The following is a 17,685-nucleotide window of genomic DNA, read 5'->3' as shown; positions in this document are numbered from 1 at the left end:
AGAGGAAAGCTCAAAGCACAGTTAGTACTGCTCTGCTTAGTTTCTACAGTAGGCTCTTGGTATTTTCTTGCAGTAGTTTCTTTTGTCCAGTCTGTGCTGGCCTGGCTCTCTATGCAGAAGAGCCCTCTGGTTTTGGGCAGTCTGGGTGTGTCTGTTTCCAAGAACAGGAGGCTTTAGTGCTCCATCTCAGATGGGCTTCCATGCTTTTCTACGTGTATGTTCTCACTTACAATCTATTTGCTGCAGTCTGTTTTGCAACAAAGGCAGAGCCAAGGGGACATAAGTGATGAAGCTCAGCCTCCCAGCATATGGAGCTACCTGGCTGCCTGTGATTTTGATGCCCATGGGAGGAGCAAGCCTCACATTCCTGCAGAGACAAGCGAGGCAGACTCGTTCAGCTCTGAGGATCAGAGAGGGACAGAATCCAGAGACACAACTCCAGCTCCAGACCACAGGCCGCTGCCTTTGGTGATTATTCAAGAGAGCTGTGGGGAAGAGCGACAGCATCCTCCCCCGAATCACACAACTCTGGATATCCTGAAGAAGACTCCATGCATGGATGGATTTCCAAATAACCCATCTGGTTTTCTGCAGAGTCACAAAGATGGCAGAGATTCTTTCAACCAGACCAGAAATGGCCGTAAGACAGAGCGAGAAGATGTGAGCCAGAAAAGCTTGGGTGCTGCAAATGACCTGAAACTTGATGGACACAGTAAGGCAATTGATAAGACTCTCCAGGAAGTGTTAAACTTGCTGAAGTTACATGGTGTGGGGCAAGCCCAGCTGGAGAAATTGGAATACCAGGTCTCATCTCTGCGAGATAAACTAAAGGTATGGTGGTTTACTCTTGGTAGGTGCTGTGGCTTCCATCCTCACTGCTGAAGCTGTCGAAATTCCACGCCCTGTGGGGGATTGTACTTAATGGTTATCGAGGGCATGTTCCCAAGCAGTAAGTTTGGCCACCAGAGGTCAGGCGCTCCTCGGAAGAAGGGAGCCTGGAGAGCTGACTGCTCAGGAGCTCGGTCTGGCAGAGCGTCTCTGCGGGACAGCCTGCAAACGCTGTGCACAGGTCTATGACCTGGAAAAAGAAGTGAAGCAGCCACATGTGGTCAAAGTGGAGGCTACTCTGGGCTAAGCAGAATCTGAACTGCACAGCAGAGCCTCTGCATTTGGGGCTGCTTCTATCTTTTGCTGGTGTTTTCCAGATTTAGTACACCTTAAGATGACTGCGTCAGTTCCTCAAGCCTAATGTTCCTCCAGGATCCCTTAGCTTTGCAGGCAGCTCAGTCTGACCACTCATACGGTGCTGAAAACATTTCTCTAAAGGAAAGGTCCTGGGGAAGAGCTTTCTGCAAGCAGTGGCTTGTATTACAAACTGGGTAGCACTGTAGTACTTGAGGCCAGCGTGCAGACTTGGGAGATAAGACCTGTAAGACTTCATCTGAGGTCTGGAATAATAAATGCTGTTAACAAATCTGCACTGGCTTCCTACTCCAGTGCAACCAATTCAGAAATAGAAGTTAACAAATCCAAGTCAAGTACTCTTAAAGCAGCATTTCCAAGAGGGAGAAAATTAGTGGTCAGATGAAATCCACTGTTGAAGTTCTTTGATACTATGCTAGAATGCAACAAACCCCTAACATTCCTACTTCTGGATCTGAAACAAGGGCTAAGTGAAAAGTGCACTAATGGCAGAGGATGCAGATGAACCCAACCATCTTTCCTACCACCCTTACTGGGCATGGAAATCCAGGCTGAAATACTTCAGTGTATTTGGAACTTATTAGCAGCATCATTTTGGGATTGGAGTGCTGTGCCAACAGCTAGCTTCCCTGATGTATTGACAATAAAATCAGAGAAGCAAATTGGTTTGTTATTAAGAGTGATCTGAAAACCAGCAAAGAACTCCTGTGAAACTGCTTGCTAAGCACAAATAACAACACTTCTCCTCCCGTTCCATCAACAGCCAAAGCCACTTCTTCACAAACATTCCTCTATGGAAAGTTTAATGGTGGAGACAGTACTGGAAAGTTTTGACTTCTTAAACACTGACTGCAGTGCTGATGAGCTTTCATTGTTTGGAAGCATAAGAACAGCCAGTGTCAGGTATGTATCTGCAGCCCCTTATTACAGGAGACAAGGGAAAGGGGCCAGGAGGGCAGATCCCAGAAACATCTACTGGTGCCTTACACTTGGCTAAGGGACAATGGTGCAGAGCTGCTCTTGCTGAGAAATCAGTGCTTTGTCTGCTCTGTAACTCAGATTACCTGCCAGACTGCAATGGCAGGAAACTTCAGCTGCATTTACAGCAAACACAGCAGAGTGGTACCCACAGGATGATGCAAGCCCTAATGTGTGTGAGACTGCTAGAAACAGATCCCTGGAAAGAAGCTTATCAGGATGATGCTGAACAGTTCTGCACTAGGGAGGGGGAGAGCTCAGAGTAACTTACAGAGCCCTTCTAGCTGCTTTTCCATTTGAATTTAGTTTTGCATTTGGTAAGTTGTATGGCACTGAAAGTCACAGTCTGGAGCTACCAGCCTAATCCTGGGAGATTTACTACACTCCCAGTGTCACCGAGTTGGTAGAACACCCCAGGATTTCTGTTGTGTGCTGCTTTTGCAGTTCACCTGCTGCAAATGAGCCAGCAGCTCAATTCACATTATCTGGAAGCATCTTTTATCAGTATTGATTCTCCAAAGTGGGATTTTGTGGGATCAGCTGATCTGCTATTACTGTCCTGGAATGAGTTTTAGGAATAAAGTCCTTGTGTTTTAGAGCAGTGTTATAAGTGCAATTAAAAAGGGTGTTACCTGTTAAGTGCCACCTTACTTGAAGGCTACTCTTGAGACTGCACATCTTGATATTTATTTATTGATGAGAGTTTTAACTCTTCTTTTTTAACCTCTCATCTCAACAGCACATACAATGACAACACACTTCAGTCCCTGAGCTGTGACATAAAAACAGAGACAAGAGATGTAACCACTGGTGATGACAACCTGGACACGCTTCTGATAACTCATCTGAAGCTGTGCAAAGGTCTTCTGCAGGTAAGGAACAGCCTGTGGGTGTCCAGGGCACTGGTTGCAAGTGTTGATTCTGCTTAGGGCCAGAAGATAATTTGCAGCTGGTTCCCTTAGAAAAGCAGGAAGCTGTAGAACAGAAATTGAGTCTGAAACATGCAGCACACAGACATGTATGCACAGAATGTGGCATACAAATCTCTGCTGCTTTTGTCTCGGCCTCTGGGTTTGACTGAAGCCCTAAGCAATACCTCTGTGCCCAAAGCAGACTGCTAATGCAGCAGGACAGATCTGAGTTGAATTCTGTATTGATAACAGGTGATCATAGTATCATAATATCAGTCAGGGTTGGAAGGGACCACAAGGATCATCTAGTTCCAACCCCCCTGCCATGGGCAGGGACACCCCACACTACATCAGGCTGGCCAGAGCCTCATCCAGCCTGGGCTTAAACACCTCCAGGGACAGGGCCTCAACCACCTCCCTGGACAACCCATTCCAGGGTTTCACCACTCTGGTGAAGAACTTCCTCCTCACATCCAGCCTGAATCTCCCCACCTCCAGCTTCATTCCATTCCCCCTAGTCCTATCACTACCTGAGATCCTGAGAAGTCCTTCCCCAGCCTTCTGTAGGCCCCCTTCAGATACTGGAAGGCCACAATAAGATCACCTGGGAGCCTTCTCTTCTCCAGACTGAACATCCCCAACTCCTTCAGTCTGTCCTCATAGCAGAGGTGCTCCAGCCCTCTGATCATCCTTGTGGCCCTTCTCTGGACACGTTCCAGCACCTCCGTATCCCTCTTGTAACTGTTGCAGTGAATGAAAAACTGTTAAACTAGTAGCATGGAGGGCAAGAATGAACTGTTATTTCCCCTTGAGACCTCGTTCCTCAATTTCAGTTGTAGTGCTCAAGCACATTCTTGTCCTCAAAGCATTACCTCACATGAGGATGGGCAGTAGAAGACAGTGCATCTATTATTGTTGATCTGCTGCACAGTTGTGTATGGATGGGGGCAGAGAAGAATGTCAAATGCCAGAGAGCCTGTCCCAGCATAATGTGGTTGACTCATCCTGTTCTGCTGAGCAGCTCTGCACAAGTGACCTGTCCATGCTGTGATGGGAAAAGAGAGCTTTTGAGAGCAGCTGAGGTGCTTTGTCACAGATTTTTAGATGCTCCATTCTAAGAAATCTCCATTTACCTGGAGCATGATACTGCCTTTGTGTCAGTTACTGAAATAAGCATGTTGCATTGCAGAAACTGAAGTCACCCAATGTAGCCCAGGTTGTCCAGGAGAGCATTTTGGAAGAAGTATCTGAGCAGACACGGGTCCTGGGGAATGTCTTGGACATGTCTGTTGAAGAAAGTAAGTAACTGTGTTATTCCAAGGCAGACCAGGGATGGGGGAGATACAGGCACCTCTGCTTGAGCTTCCTTACCAGCATTCACAGAGCTACAGCACCTCTTACTTCTGGGTTCTTAGCAAACACAGGGCCTGTCTGTTGTTTGGTCTCTTTTTCCCTACAAGGTGGGAAAAGGTTTGAAGTCTGGCTCAAAGAAATAGTAGCTGACCTGGTATGGCTTGGAAACAGCAATGTTATTAATGATGGAGTTTGCAGTCAGAGAACAGCAGAATAGCCTTCATAGAATCCTCTTTTTCTATGTCTGCTTTTCCTTAGTAAGCAAACAGCCCAACTTCTGTACACACTTGCAGAAGCTGTGTGTGCAATTTTGCCCATTGCCCTCTTGCCCTTATTAAATGCTTCCATTGACTGTTGGATGTGACAGAATGATCAAGGCTTTTGTTCTTGTCTTGGTAAATAGAGTGGCAAGAATGCAAACTTCAGTTGGAAGCATGTGCTGACAGATTCCATCCTGAAGGATGTGAGAATAAACTGTTCCCTAGAGCACTGCTCTGAAGGGCCTTTGGCACAATGTGATGAGGGAAGCGTAGGAGTCTCAAATGCACAACTCAAGTTCAACATCTCTTATAAGCAAGACTGAGAAGTGGTAGAGTTTGAATCGTAGTGAGCAACCACAGGGTAATGCTTCAACTGCTCTTCTGAAGCATTTGATGGAAGAGAGCCTGCCTCAGCCTGTGCACTGAGGTTCAGAGTCCTCTTGTGAAGCTGCCTACGACAGGATCTCTACAATGCTCAGAAACAGCACAGCTCTTGCTGATAGAAGCGGAAACAAACTGACAAAGTTCTTCTGAAACCTGACTCAGGTGCTGAACAAAAAGAGGCAGGAGAGCTGCTAGGTGTCCCATTTGGGTCTTACAATGACAGCTTAGGAGCTCAGCCCAAGCTTGGTGACATCAGTGCTTGCAGATGTTGCAATACTGGCGGCAATTCTCCAGCATTGAACAAACCATCTTTGTAAGGCAAACACAAGTTCATGCTGACACATCTCTGGCTATGCCATCTGGTGCCTAACTTCTCCTGTGAAATCCAGAATCTGTTGGAGCTCATGGATTTTCAAATGTGATTTTTTTATTATTATTTCCCCTCCCCCAGTTATTCAGAAGACTAAAAAGAAGAAGCACTACCTGAAAATCTGGAGTGATCTTGCAGAGCCTGGCAGCATCTTGTTCACTTCAGCAGAAAGATTCCGGCATGCACTGAAATACACCCTGATGCTCAAAGTGAGGGAGAAATACCCCCACCAGCTGGAAGCAGGTACCAGCCCCTTCCCTCAGCACAAGGCCACTCTGCCTTCACCTTATTGCATGGCTAAAAGTTGTCCTGAGCAGTTTCCTTCTAACCTACCTGTTTCCTCACTTGTTCTTTTCTGCCTTACTTCCAGTGCTGCAGAAGCTGCTGGAGCAGATCACCACCTGTGAGGGGTTGCTGCCTTCCCCTCCCCTCCAAACAGAACTGGTTACTTTATTCCAGTTTTACAGCTATCTGGAGAAACACCACATCACCAGCCTGGAGAAACACCTGGGAAAACTTGCCAAAGAAGGTAAGTGCTTGGCTTCTTCACTTGAACTGACAGGTCCAGCAGCTGGCTGCTGCTCTCCAGATTTCTCTTTGAGATACACTTCCAGAGCAGAAAGCAGCCCAACCACTGCCCTGACAATCCTCTTCTGACTGTGCACTTAGAATTAGAACAGGAAATACATACTTGACTCCCATATCTAACCAGGAAGAAACAAAAGGGAGGTGTGAAGGATGAGTTTATATTAAGGGCCCTCAAGAGTGCGTTCTGTGATGTTCTGAAGTTAGAGCAGAAACGAAGCTGGCAGCAACTCTGCAGCTGGATTCAAGAGCTGAGTGAGTGGCTGTAGCTTTGTGTGACTGTTGCAGCTGTAATCAGACACAGATAATAGCAATAACATTTGAGAGGTTACTAACGTGCACTTTCTAGCAGGAGGTAGCCAGTGTCTTGCTGAAGCCTGGTCCAACATCTGAAAGTACTTTAAAACTTAGTCTGCACCAGAAAAGGATTATTTTTGAAGCACTCCTGGTCTTGGCTGCATCTCCAGTCTTATTTTGATGCAAATGATTCATGAGAACTTGTGCACTGCTAGGCAGAGCAGAAGACCTGGAGCGTTCTTCCAGTTGAGACTGTAAATCCAGTGCCTGATTTCTTTTGAACACACAGAGGGCTTGCTCTCTGAGCAGTACAGCTGGATGTGTCAGAAAGGTTTGAAACTATCTTGCTGTGCTGTGGTTTCTTTACTTTGGCAATATCCTGCTTGTCCTAGCATCCAACGCCGCAAGAGTTCTGCACTCTCTTGTACTCAGTGCACTCGAGTCCTAAAAGGGTCAGGTCGTGGCTGCAGCCTGTGAACTGACACTGAAATAATCATCTCTGCTCCATTTGTCAGACTGTCTTGGTAGGGAAGGAAGTGGAACAATGACAGGGAGAGAAGACAGGATGGTCAAAGGGGCACTTGTCCTGACTGACTTCCTGCCATGCTTGGCTTGCTTGTTGGCCGTGTCAGTAATTATTTGTGACTCAAGGGGATCGAGTTAGAGTTTGTCTTCTCTTGATAACATCTTCATTTGTCAGTGAGGCTGAGCCCTTTCACTTGCAGTAATGCTGATTGAGGAGCTACAATGCCCTGGACGGCTGAAGACGCTTAAAAAACTGAAAGGAAAGCGCCTGAACAAACTGCAGCCTCTGCCACAGACCCTGCAGCTCCTTGGGATTTTACAGCTGGATGACAACCACCGTGTCAGCAAAGCAGCCACTTCCTGCCTCTCCCGGGCAGCAGCAAACAAGAACTTCAGGGAAAAGGTAAAGCTGCAGCTCCTGCCTGCTTTTCTGAGTGGATGCTGAAACACATGGGACTTCTTTTACCCTGTAAGAGCTCTGATGTCCTCTCCACACTTGATTCATCTATTATCTAGAAGCTAAACTACATCAGTCTCCTATACTCTTGGTTCAATTTAAGCAGTTAAAATGGTGCTGTCAGTCTGGAGTGCTTGGTTATGCATAAGCTTATCAAGCCTTTATTTTTTTTTCCTCTTAGGCTCTCCTTTTTTACACTGATGTTTTAGCTGACCATGATCCAAGACTTCAACAGGCTGCATGTCTGGCTCTTAAAAACCTCAGAGTAAGTATTTACAGCTCTATTTTCCTGTGCCTGTCTGCCCAGGATTGCTAGATGCAGAAGTGTCCCTAGCTTTGGTTTGGTTTTAAGCTGGCAGTTACTTTTTTCAGCTTCCTTCTACTTGGAATTAAGGAATGGTTTGGCTGCCAAAGTTCCACACTGTCAATGTTGTTGTTCAAATGGCAGCAGGCAGAGCGAGCTGCAGGCAGTCTCGAGGTACCTCAGTTTGATCTGCCAGACATAGCACAATGGCAGAAAGGATGTTTTCTAACTTCTACAATGTTGTCAGTGGTGAAGGACAACAGACACTGTCTCAGTAGAGGGCATCTAGCATGTGGAAAAATGAGCAACAGTCAGCTAGCTGTGGAGCCTAAAGGTTTAACTGTAGGAACTGAGCAAAATCAGTATTTTTAACAAGAGCTGATTACAGTCAGCACATTAAACTAATATTTGCATTGCTATTATATGTAACTGTCAGAACAGAGGTAAAACTTCCCAACAGCCACAAGTCTGTCTGAAGTTAGTTTGCACACAGGGGATCGTTGTGAGTTGTACAAACATGTAGTCACAAGACAGGCCCAACAAATCAGAGCCTTCATCTCAAAGCCAGATTTGCAAAGCAACTGTTGCCCTTGCACCATGTGCATTAACTCTCTCAGTGCAGGAAGGCCCTGGTTGGTTTAGGCTAATGTAATGCTCCTGCAGCAGCGACCTGTAGTACCCTGGAGCTCTTTCAAGTCATCAAGTAAGACAAAGTAGCAGAGGGCAGATTGCACTCGGAAAAATGAAGTGGAGGCAGGTATGTTGGGGGAGAAAAGAAAGGTCACAGCAGAACTCAGATGCCAGAGGAGATGGAGTTAATATCTACATGCTTACCTTGCAAAAACTGCTTATCAAGATGCAAACTTTTCTGTTCTCAAACAGGGTGTTGAGAGTATTGAACAGGTTGCCCACCTGTGCCAGTCTGAAGCAGAGGAAGTCAGGAATGCAGCCAGGGAAACAACACTCTCCTTTGGTAAGTCTTTTGTACAACCCTAAAAACACAGACCTTGAAAAAAACCCTGTGAAAGAGTGCAGAACGAGAACAGGCTGGAAGCTCTGCCTGAACATATCTAAGGCAATGTAAATAGTTCATGAGCAGGTATTTCTTACTGTTAAGATAAATTTTGTCACGCACAATAACCAAAGGCTCCCAGTAAAGCTGGGAGAGCCAGACCAAGAGATGACTGTAGGATGAAGTGCTCAAAGGACCACTAAGCTTTTTTAAAGGGTGGCAGATAAGTAGTGGAAGTGCTGATGGAGTCCTCTTCATGCAGTGCTGCCATCAGTGGCTTTCTCTTCCTGGGGTTTGTAAAATAGACATTTGAAGCTGGCAGTCCACAACAGAGCCTCTTGTAGTGCTGAGATGAGCTAAGTTGTTTCAGGGAACATTTCTATCAGAACAACAAGAGACTCTTCAGGTCTGCTCATCTTTCCTAGCCACTTACAGACTGACTGGTTACTTCTAATCTTGATGTTCCTAGTCTTTCATCAAATGGTTCCACTCTGAATCCTGGTAAAGAGTACAAAATAAATGGTTTATCCTGGTTCATTACTGTTAGTTCAGCAGTAGAGCCACACTGGAGTACAGCTGCTCATGAAATGTCAGTGTTTCAAATTGGTTACTGTTCAGTATTGCTGCTTCTGTTGAGGGCACAGCAGAATGGCCCAGGCTGAACCTCTGAATACCCAGCTGCTACAGGGGGTGTCCACTTTACCCAGGGTACAGTCATTTCCCCTTTCTGCTCTTCCTAAGAGCATTGGAGTTCATGCTCTGCTGTGGGGATCTCCAGCCCTGCTTCACAGAAATTCACATCTATTACAAACAAGTTTTCCAGCTGTGGTGCTCCAAGCCCTTACTCATGTGGAAATGGTTACACAAGGCCTGATTTTTCCACGGTGGCTTCTAGCAGTTTCCCTTAGAGAGGTGTTTGTCACTGCCGAGAGCTCCTGTTAGTTCTGAACAAGGTCACAGCAGAAGTATTTCTAGAGTATCACATTTCTCAAGGTGTTTCTAACTGCTTTTTCTTCCCCACCGTGGGATGTGTCTACTTTCTCCCCAGGTGAGAAGGGCCGACAAGCCTTCGAGAGAATGGACAAGATTTGCTGTGAACTAAGAGAAACTGCACAAGAGGCTGAAATTGAAATCACAGTGTTTTAGTTGGGGAGTATGAGGAGCTGAACCGCTCCTCACAGCCACAGCTGAGGGCTTTGTTTTGTTGTTAATCAGTGTCTGGTTTACTTATGTTCTGCCCTGCTCTAGCCATGCTGCACTGACAGAGGGCAGGTCTGCTTCCAAAAGTGGGGGGAGAGTTTACAGTCTGCACCAAGGAGCCTGGAATGTGTTTTTCTACACTCAGCACATAGTCAAATACCAAGTGCTGAACACTAGGGTCTCTTGGGATATGGAAGCAGGTTCTTCCATCTTGGTGGAATTATCTGCCCCTGCTCAAACCAAATCAAAGATCTATTCCCCCCTACAATATTTTATTAATTGGGCATTTCTCAAAGAGGAGAGAAGTGATCACTCCCCAGCAGTCCCCTCTAGAAACTAGCAGACAACAGATCACTTATACCAACCACCCTGTGCATGGAGAAATCTAGCAGTGTTGCTTGGAGGTGTTTGTTTCTTTCTTGTACAGTTCACCTGCAGGAGGAAGGTTTGTTACTTCAAAAGCCAATTTCTTCACCACAAGTTAGGAGAGGTTCAAGCAAGGCCAGGTACTGAGTGTCTATCCTCAGCAGTTTCCAGCAGGAAGGTATGTATTGTATTTGCCATGTGACACATGACACCTCCAGAAGGTGCTCTGTGGTGTTCCTTATAAAACTTACTCAATTAATCCTAGATCAAAACTTCTTATAATCCACAGCCTGTGTCAGGCTCTGTACTTGGCACCTGGGTACATGAGGGGAGGGCAGCCATAACAAGAAGCCTGGCTTCAGGTCAAATACTTGAAAGGGTTAGGCTTGTGTGTATATATTATATATATATATATAAAACTTTTCTATTCTGTATTTATTTGTTGGATTTCATACTGTTTTCTAAAATGCTAATAAAACCTTTGAAATGAGTTCCTGCAAGTGCTTCACACTGCTGTGCTTGGAGCACTGTGGATAGGTAGAAGGAATAAACTCCCAAAGGGAATGAAGACATTTAACAGAGCCCTTACCTCGACAGCTCTCTGTCATGTGCCTATGTTTTGTATTCCACCTGGGAGAAGTTCAGGTTTGGCTGGCTGGAACAGGCTCAGCTATGGTTCTGCTGTTGGTGTTTAGTTGGGGAAGCTCTGGTTGGCTCATACCATTGACATCTTCATGAGTGAGCTCTGAGCAGCAGGACCATGGTGTTTAAGTTACACTGGTCTAGAGGAAAACAAACCTGCTTACCTGTGCTCTAACTCTGCTTTGACCTTAGATTTATTTTAAAGTAGGGGAAGGAAGTTCTATTTCAGTAAACTCTGTGCTCAGGTGTCTCTCCTCCCTTCGACTGAAGGAGAAAAGAAAGGGAAAGAGACAGAGCAAGGGCAGCCCAGTCACATTTTTGACTGTGCCTGAGGCCAGGCTCTGAACCCCAAGAACTAAAGGTGCTGACAGTTTCTGAGGGGCACTGTGAAAACTCATTGCAGCTGTTCTAATACCACTCCATGAAAGCACTGAAAATTCTCCTTTCAAGCACCAGCTTCCAGCTGTAGCCTTACTTGAAAATATAAACAAAGGTAAATCCTTCAGTGCAGAGATGGGAATGGAATGACTGCAGCTACTGTAACACAAACAGGTACAGTACCACAGGAAATTCAGTATTCCTAAGGTTGGAAGGGACCTCAAAGACCATCAAGTCCAACCTGTCACCACAGACCTCATGATTAGAGTATCACAGTATCACTTAGGTTGGAAAGGACCTCGAGGATCATCGAGTCCAACCTATCAACACAGACCCCATGACTAGACCATGGCACCAAGTGCCACGTCCAATCTCCCCTTGAACGCCTCCAGGGTCGATGACTCAACCACCTCCCTGGGAGGACACTACTGCCCACTGCAGCCTTATGAACTCATGACCTTCCCATTAAGGGTCTGATGTGCTACCAACTGAGCCACCTGAAGGGTCAGCTTCAGGTTAAGGCACAACTGAAACTCTTGCCAAAAAAACGTTGTCTTGAGAAGCCTAGAGGAGGGAGAGGCACAGGCTACTCATTTCACTTACTCTCTCCTTGGAGCTCAGGCCTACACCTTTGTTCTTCCAGTCAGTTTCTTTCCTCTGCAGGAACCCCCCACCAAGGATCCTGCTAGTGCTGCCTTGCAGGCGCATCCCCCCGGCAGGCGCTGGCCCCAGCCCCGTGCAGCCCGGAAGCAATCAGACTCCAGCACCACCTTTACAAAAAACCTTTTTTTTTTTCTTTTTATTGTTACAACTAAAATGAGAACTGAAAACTTGTATGGGAATTGGAAAAAAAACAAACAACTGTACAACTTTACCAGAACCTGTGAGGTCTTTGCAGCGGCTTACACAAAAGACGAGATACCTGAACCTGGATCATACCAAAACATTCAGCTGCTTTGTTTTGCATTTACTTCTTTTTATACAAAAAAAAAACAACCCCTTTTTATTCTATGGCAATCTGTAAAAAAGAAAGACCTGATGAGTAAATATTTGCTTAAGGCATATAGCAGAGCAGCTCACTAACTTTCTACCAAGTTTAACATGGATGTTTGTCCGTGGTTTTTTTTGTTTCCCCCCAAGAATAGGTTAACCGATACACCCACTTTGAAACGCTACTGTATATACACACCCGAACTACTACATACAGAGAGAGGACATCAAAACAAAAGTGGTGACAGTTCAGTATTACAAGCCTTATGCACACCTCACAGGGCTTGTGGGACGTTCCACTAAGTTCTGGAGCTGTAACAGGTGAAGGAAATGGCAAAATAACGTAGGCAGGAAGGAGATGTTCAACCTCTTAGCTGCACAAACTTTCTCTTCTTAAAAGAGTAGACAAGTGAACTGTTCTAGAGTTGAAGGAAGGACTCCCTGCTTTCCTCTCAAGCCTCAAATTTAAAGTATTCCACCTTGGGAACAGCATGGAGAGGGTTTTGTTTCTTTGTTTTCAGTGGGGTACTGCTTCAGGAGCCTGTACTTGCACAGATCGAAGCACACTGCTGAGATCCTGCAAAAGAGGCTTTCTCTCCTCTCCCTCCTCCAGTGCAGCTTTGAAGGCAGCACAGCAAGCCATACCCTGAAATCATGGAGCTATTGCTTTGCCTCGAGTGATCAGAGGTGAGGTGTGAATATGGCTTACCAAACTCTCTGGAATGTCTGTACTATACTTACTCAGCTGAAATGAACCATGCTAACAATCGGGTTACACCGAGTACGCAGCAACTCGAGAGGAAGTCATGCCAAGTGGATTAGGCGAGTACAAGTCATCTGCTAAACACCACAGCAGTCTACTGCTGAACGAAGATACTTCCAGCAACACCCTTTGAACCACAGCCACTTAATGATCAGTTCATGCAAATATAATCTGGGCACATCAGTAAGCAGAAATATTAAGTTCTTTCACCTTTCAAGCACATGGTGTTTCATCAGGACACCAGGAGACTTCACATGCATTTTAATACAAAGGGGCTACAGCTGTTGCCTTAGAACAATAGTCTACCAGCTGATGGAGAGAATAGTGGGGGGACAAAGCAATCACATACTGTATCTTAAATACACAGATGAGCCATTATATATTACCATTTTTCTATACTCATTTTTTCCCACCTTTCCAATAATATAACTAAATAGTGACTGATTACAACATTCCTCCTTTCAAGTACTGGTCTGACCAACAGTCTCACAGGTAAAGTATTGATTCCCAGTACTACCTGAGGATTTATTATTGTACTTTTGAAAAGCCCTTGATGCAAGCTTAACAAAACACAAAATAGAAATAACTCCCCTCCTGGCCCCCACCCCCCACCCCTTTCACCAAGTTGTATTCACTGAAGGAAAAGAGCTACACCTACAGACGGCTCTGCAAAAATAAATATGGAGTGGAGAGAGACTTCAGTAAGATACTCCATAGCCTTGTTTGCACTGAGAAGGGTGGTTAAGTGCTATCAATCTAGAAAGCCTTTAAATCATTATTTTCAGAGGTGCTGTTTTACATCAGCTGTCATGGTTCAGTTTCCATCACTACAGCTTCCAGGAGCGAGTTCACGCCTATCCTCCACGCCATGACAGAAGCAAAGAAGTCTTTGCTATTATTGTCTGAACTCTTTGATTTGGTACTAACAAGAGGAACAGCACTGACTAAAGATACTTATAGTGCAATGCTGACTTCCAGTCACAGTTCTACCAATGCACCCAAACCCTTATTTACAAGCACTTGACATTACTCAGGTCCCAGGCGAGGGGAGCAGAGTCGACAGCGTGGCACAGACAGAGACGCCCCTCGTGCTCAGCTGGGGGTGGGGTAGCAGCCACCCTGTCTGCAGAGGTGCAGGGCCTGCCCTCTCGCCCCGCTAGGTCCAACAGCCTTTGAAGAGCTTCAGGCCAAACTAAAGCCAAGATTGCTAAAACCTTTGCTTTAAAAAGAAAGCAGAACACACAAACGCTTGCATCGTAAAGCCAACTGCTAGGTTCCCAGAGCAATGTGTCTCCTGGGGAACGTTTTGTGTCTTAAGGAAGCTGCTGCAGCATTAATTGCTGTGGATTTATTGAAATGCTCTCCTGGAGGCGCTGCAGGCAGTCAGCACACACGGTACCTCTCGGCCCTGGCAGGAAGCACGCAGGTGGAGAGTGAAACTGCATTTTACATTCCAAATGATGAGGTTTAAGAACTGGTCCTTCTGAATGCCAACGGCACAGCTGCAAAATGCTGGTGGACAAGTTTTGGTTGAACTTCCCTTCCTGCTTCTCTCCCTTCCCGCTTCTCTCCCTTCCCCATAACCTCTCCTAACCCAGAATATGAAAGTAAAACCAGCTTTACCAAGGATGGTGCAATGTAAATAGGCATATGTGCAAGTAGAGTGCAACAAAAGTCAGTGAGGAGATACACTTGCCCAAAATAAAAATCGTTAAAACAATAAAAAAGAAGAAGAAGAAAATAAACCAAAACCCCACAGAGCTTGACATGTTGGGATACCCTGAGCAAATGCAGAAGCCTGTTTCTATACACACATGTAAAACAATAAGCTCTTTAAGAACAGCTGTGCCAAGATTAAATAGATCCATACCACAGGCACTGCCCACAACTCAGCCTTTAGTGATGAAGCAAGGTAAAAAAACAACCATAAAACGAAGCCAAACCCAACCAAAAAAAACCAAACAAAAAAGGAAAAAAAAAAGGGGGGAGAAAAAATAGCCAAAATAAAGAGAGAAAAGACCACAAAAAGAAGCCTCAACCAACCACAAACCCTTCCCTGCAACACCCTCCCCTTCCACAAAAGTCTACATTCGTCAGGTGTGTGAGTTTCTGCCTCTGTGTTTTGGGAACCCCCTCAATGTTTCAGTCGTGGTTTTGGTTCCAACACTTGGAGAGTACAAGCAAGTTTCACTTGTGCCTGGTGGTGTTCTGAAACCCCCCAAAAAAAATGAAATAGGACTGGCTGGTTTTTTGTTTTGTTAAAAAAAAGGCTAAAAACAACAATGTGTTGTAATTCTTTTAGATTTAAAAAAAAAATAATATATATATATATATATATATATTAAAAAGAAAAAAGGGGGGGAAAAAAAACCCATCAAAACCAAGAAGGAAAAGAGACTATTTGGCATTTTCTCTGCTTACTCCTGAATATTTTAAGGCCCTGAGATTAGAATATTATGTTCTTGGGACCACAGGGCTAGATAAAACCCTAGTGCATCATCAATTCTCTCTAGAAGCCCTTACCAAAGTCCTGGCCTCGCAACCTAAGATCTACTCCACTGAGCCAAGGCTCTCGTGCCTCCGTTGGCTTTCTTTCAGAGAAGCTTATTACAAACCGATCAAATCGTTGGTGTTTTCTGCAGGGTGGATCTTGCTGGCACGTCCATCAGTGAAAACACACCCTGTAACAGAGATAGGCTCCTGCTGTGAGGAAAGTGAACATGCAGATATTCACTAGAAATGGCTTCCAAGTCGTCACCACGTTCTCGTCCTCCTCTTCTGAGCTTTCTGACTTCACCGACTCCTCTTTGTGGGGCGAGAGACGTAGGCTTTCACCAACAGTTCTCCTCCGAATTTCAGTGTCCTGACTAGTGCTGAAAGAGAAAGGAAGAGATGCTCAGTACTGGGCTCTCCAGCCAGGCAAGAGGCCATGTGAATAGTATCATAGTATCAGTCAGGGTTGGAAGGGACCACAAGAATCATCTAGTTCCAACCCCCCTGCCATGGGCAGGGACACCCCACACTAGATCAGGCTGGCCAGAGCCTCATCCAGCCTGGGCTTAAACACCTCCAGGGACGGGGCCTCGACCACCTCCCTGGATAACCCATTCCAGGGCTTCGCCACTCTCATGGTGAAGAACTTCCTCCTCACATCCAGCCTGAATCTCCCCACCTCCAGCTTCATTTCATTCCCCCTAGTCCTATCATTACCTGAGATCCTGAGAAGTCCCTCCCCAGCTTTCCTGTAGGCCCCCTTCAGATACTGGAAGGCCACAATGAGGTCACCTCGGAGCCTTCTCTTCTGCAGACTGAACAGCCCCAACTCCTTCTCACAGGAGAGGTGCTCCAGCCCTCTGATCATCCTTGTGGCCCTTCTCTGGACACGTTCCAGCACCTCCACATCCCTCTTGTAATAGGGGCTCCAGAACTGGATGCAGTACTCCAGGTGGGGTCTCACCAGAGCTGAGCAGAGGGGGAGATCACCTCCCTTGATCTACTGGCTGCAAGTGCACACTGAGAGCTCCTGTTGAGCTTCTCATCCACCAGCACCCCCAAGTCTCTCTCCTCAGGGCTGCTTTCCAGCCAGTCACTGCCCAGCCTGTATTTGTGCCTGGGATTGCCTCCACCCAGATGCAGGACCCTGCACTTGGTCTTCTTGAACCTCCTGAGGTTGGCTTGTGCCCACCTCTCCAGCCTGTCAAGGTCCCTCTGGATGGCCTCCCTTCCCTCCAGCGTGTCTGCTGCACCACACAGCTTGGTGTCATCAGCAAACTTGCTGAGGGTGCACTCAATGCCACTGTTCATGTCACCCACAAAGATGTTGAACAAGCCTGGTCCCAGGACTGATCCCTGAGGGACTCCACTTGTCCCTGGCCTCCACTGGGACATGGAGCCATTGACAGCCACTCTTTGGGTGCGGCCATCAAGCCAGTTCCTTATCCATCTAGTGGTCCACCCATCAAACCCATGTGTCACCAGTTTGGAGACCAGGATGTGGTGCGGGACAGTGTCGAAGGCTTTGCTCAGCTCCAGGTAAACGACATCAGTTGCTCGCCCCTCAGCTATTAATTTTGTCACCTGCTCATAGAAGGCAACCAGGTTGGTCAGGCAGGATTTGCCCTTGGACTAGGATTAGCCCTGTGGACTCTCCCAAAAGCATGGCCTCACCCACTGAACACCACAGGCAAAACTGGAGATCTCTTACTAGCAGGAGCTGCAGCAGACAACAAACTACTGTCTGTCACTGATTATTACAGCTGTGGCTACTGAAGTACAGGTTTAGAATCATAGATTGTTAGGGGTTAGAAATAACCTCTAGAGATCACCTAGTCCAAGCCCCCTGCCCAAGCAGGATCACCTAGGCCAGGTTTAGAACAGTGCTTGTCATCAGAGCCATGCTTACAAATCATTTGTGCCCCCTACAGAATCAGCTGCCTTCGTTTTAAGCACGGCCTGCTTCCACTGCTGCACTGAGACAGGCCCAGGCAAACCTACAACCAGGTCAGAACATTAAGGTTCTAAAAATCAAGAACCCACCCAAAATGTCAGAAAATGATGCAACTGTGGTTCCTCATGCAGCTGCAACTTAGAAAGAGTTACTGCAATTGACTTCAATGATGGAACTGAAGATCTCCTCCTCTTTAATACCCTCTGAACATGGTTTTGTTTCCAGGCTCCATCCCGGTGGCAGTATACTGACACCCAAAG

General features: G+C 46.2%; 2 protein-coding genes across 8 annotated transcripts in view; one reads left to right on the top strand and one right to left on the bottom strand.

Moving 5' to 3' along the window:
* Positions 1-10,639, top strand: part of RIPOR3 (RIPOR family member 3) — a 55,788-nt gene extending 45,149 nt beyond the window's left edge. For 5 of the 6 annotated variants that reach the window (XM_068149908.1, XM_068149907.1, XM_068149904.1 and 2 more), the window contains 10 exons: positions 247-831; positions 1,967-2,106; positions 2,921-3,053; positions 4,282-4,390; positions 5,541-5,702; positions 5,830-5,988; positions 7,067-7,269; positions 7,505-7,588; positions 8,510-8,600; positions 9,688-10,639. In XM_068149908.1, the coding sequence (XP_068006009.1) occupies positions 247-831; positions 1,967-2,106; positions 2,921-3,053; positions 4,282-4,390; positions 5,541-5,702; positions 5,830-5,988; positions 7,067-7,269; positions 7,505-7,588; positions 8,510-8,600; positions 9,688-9,785 (1,764 nt within the window). In that variant the 3' untranslated portion in view covers positions 9,786-10,639. The remainder of the gene's footprint in view (positions 1-246; positions 832-1,966; positions 2,107-2,920; positions 3,054-4,281; positions 4,391-5,540; positions 5,703-5,829; positions 5,989-7,066; positions 7,270-7,504; positions 7,589-8,509; positions 8,601-9,687) is intronic. The other variant, XM_068149909.1, reaches the window with a different exon arrangement.
* A 2,904-nt stretch (positions 10,640-13,543) lies between these two features.
* The window catches only part of PTPN1 (protein tyrosine phosphatase non-receptor type 1), a 44,932-nt gene continuing 40,790 nt past the window's right edge, over positions 13,544-17,685 (bottom strand). For both annotated transcript variants that reach the window (XM_068149911.1, XM_068149912.1), the window contains one exon: positions 13,544-15,851. In XM_068149911.1, the coding sequence (XP_068006012.1) occupies positions 15,644-15,851 (208 nt within the window). In that variant the 3' untranslated portion in view covers positions 13,544-15,643. The remainder of the gene's footprint in view (positions 15,852-17,685) is intronic.

Source organism: Melanerpes formicivorus, unplaced genomic scaffold (assembly GCF_026170545.1).
Source record: "Melanerpes formicivorus ecotype bairdi unplaced genomic scaffold, bMelFor1.0.p_v2 SCAF_19, whole genome shotgun sequence".
NCBI lineage: Eukaryota > Metazoa > Chordata > Aves > Piciformes > Picidae > Melanerpes > Melanerpes formicivorus.
Note: the sequence above shows the minus strand (reverse complement) of the source record. Positions and strands in the feature narration are given on the sequence as shown.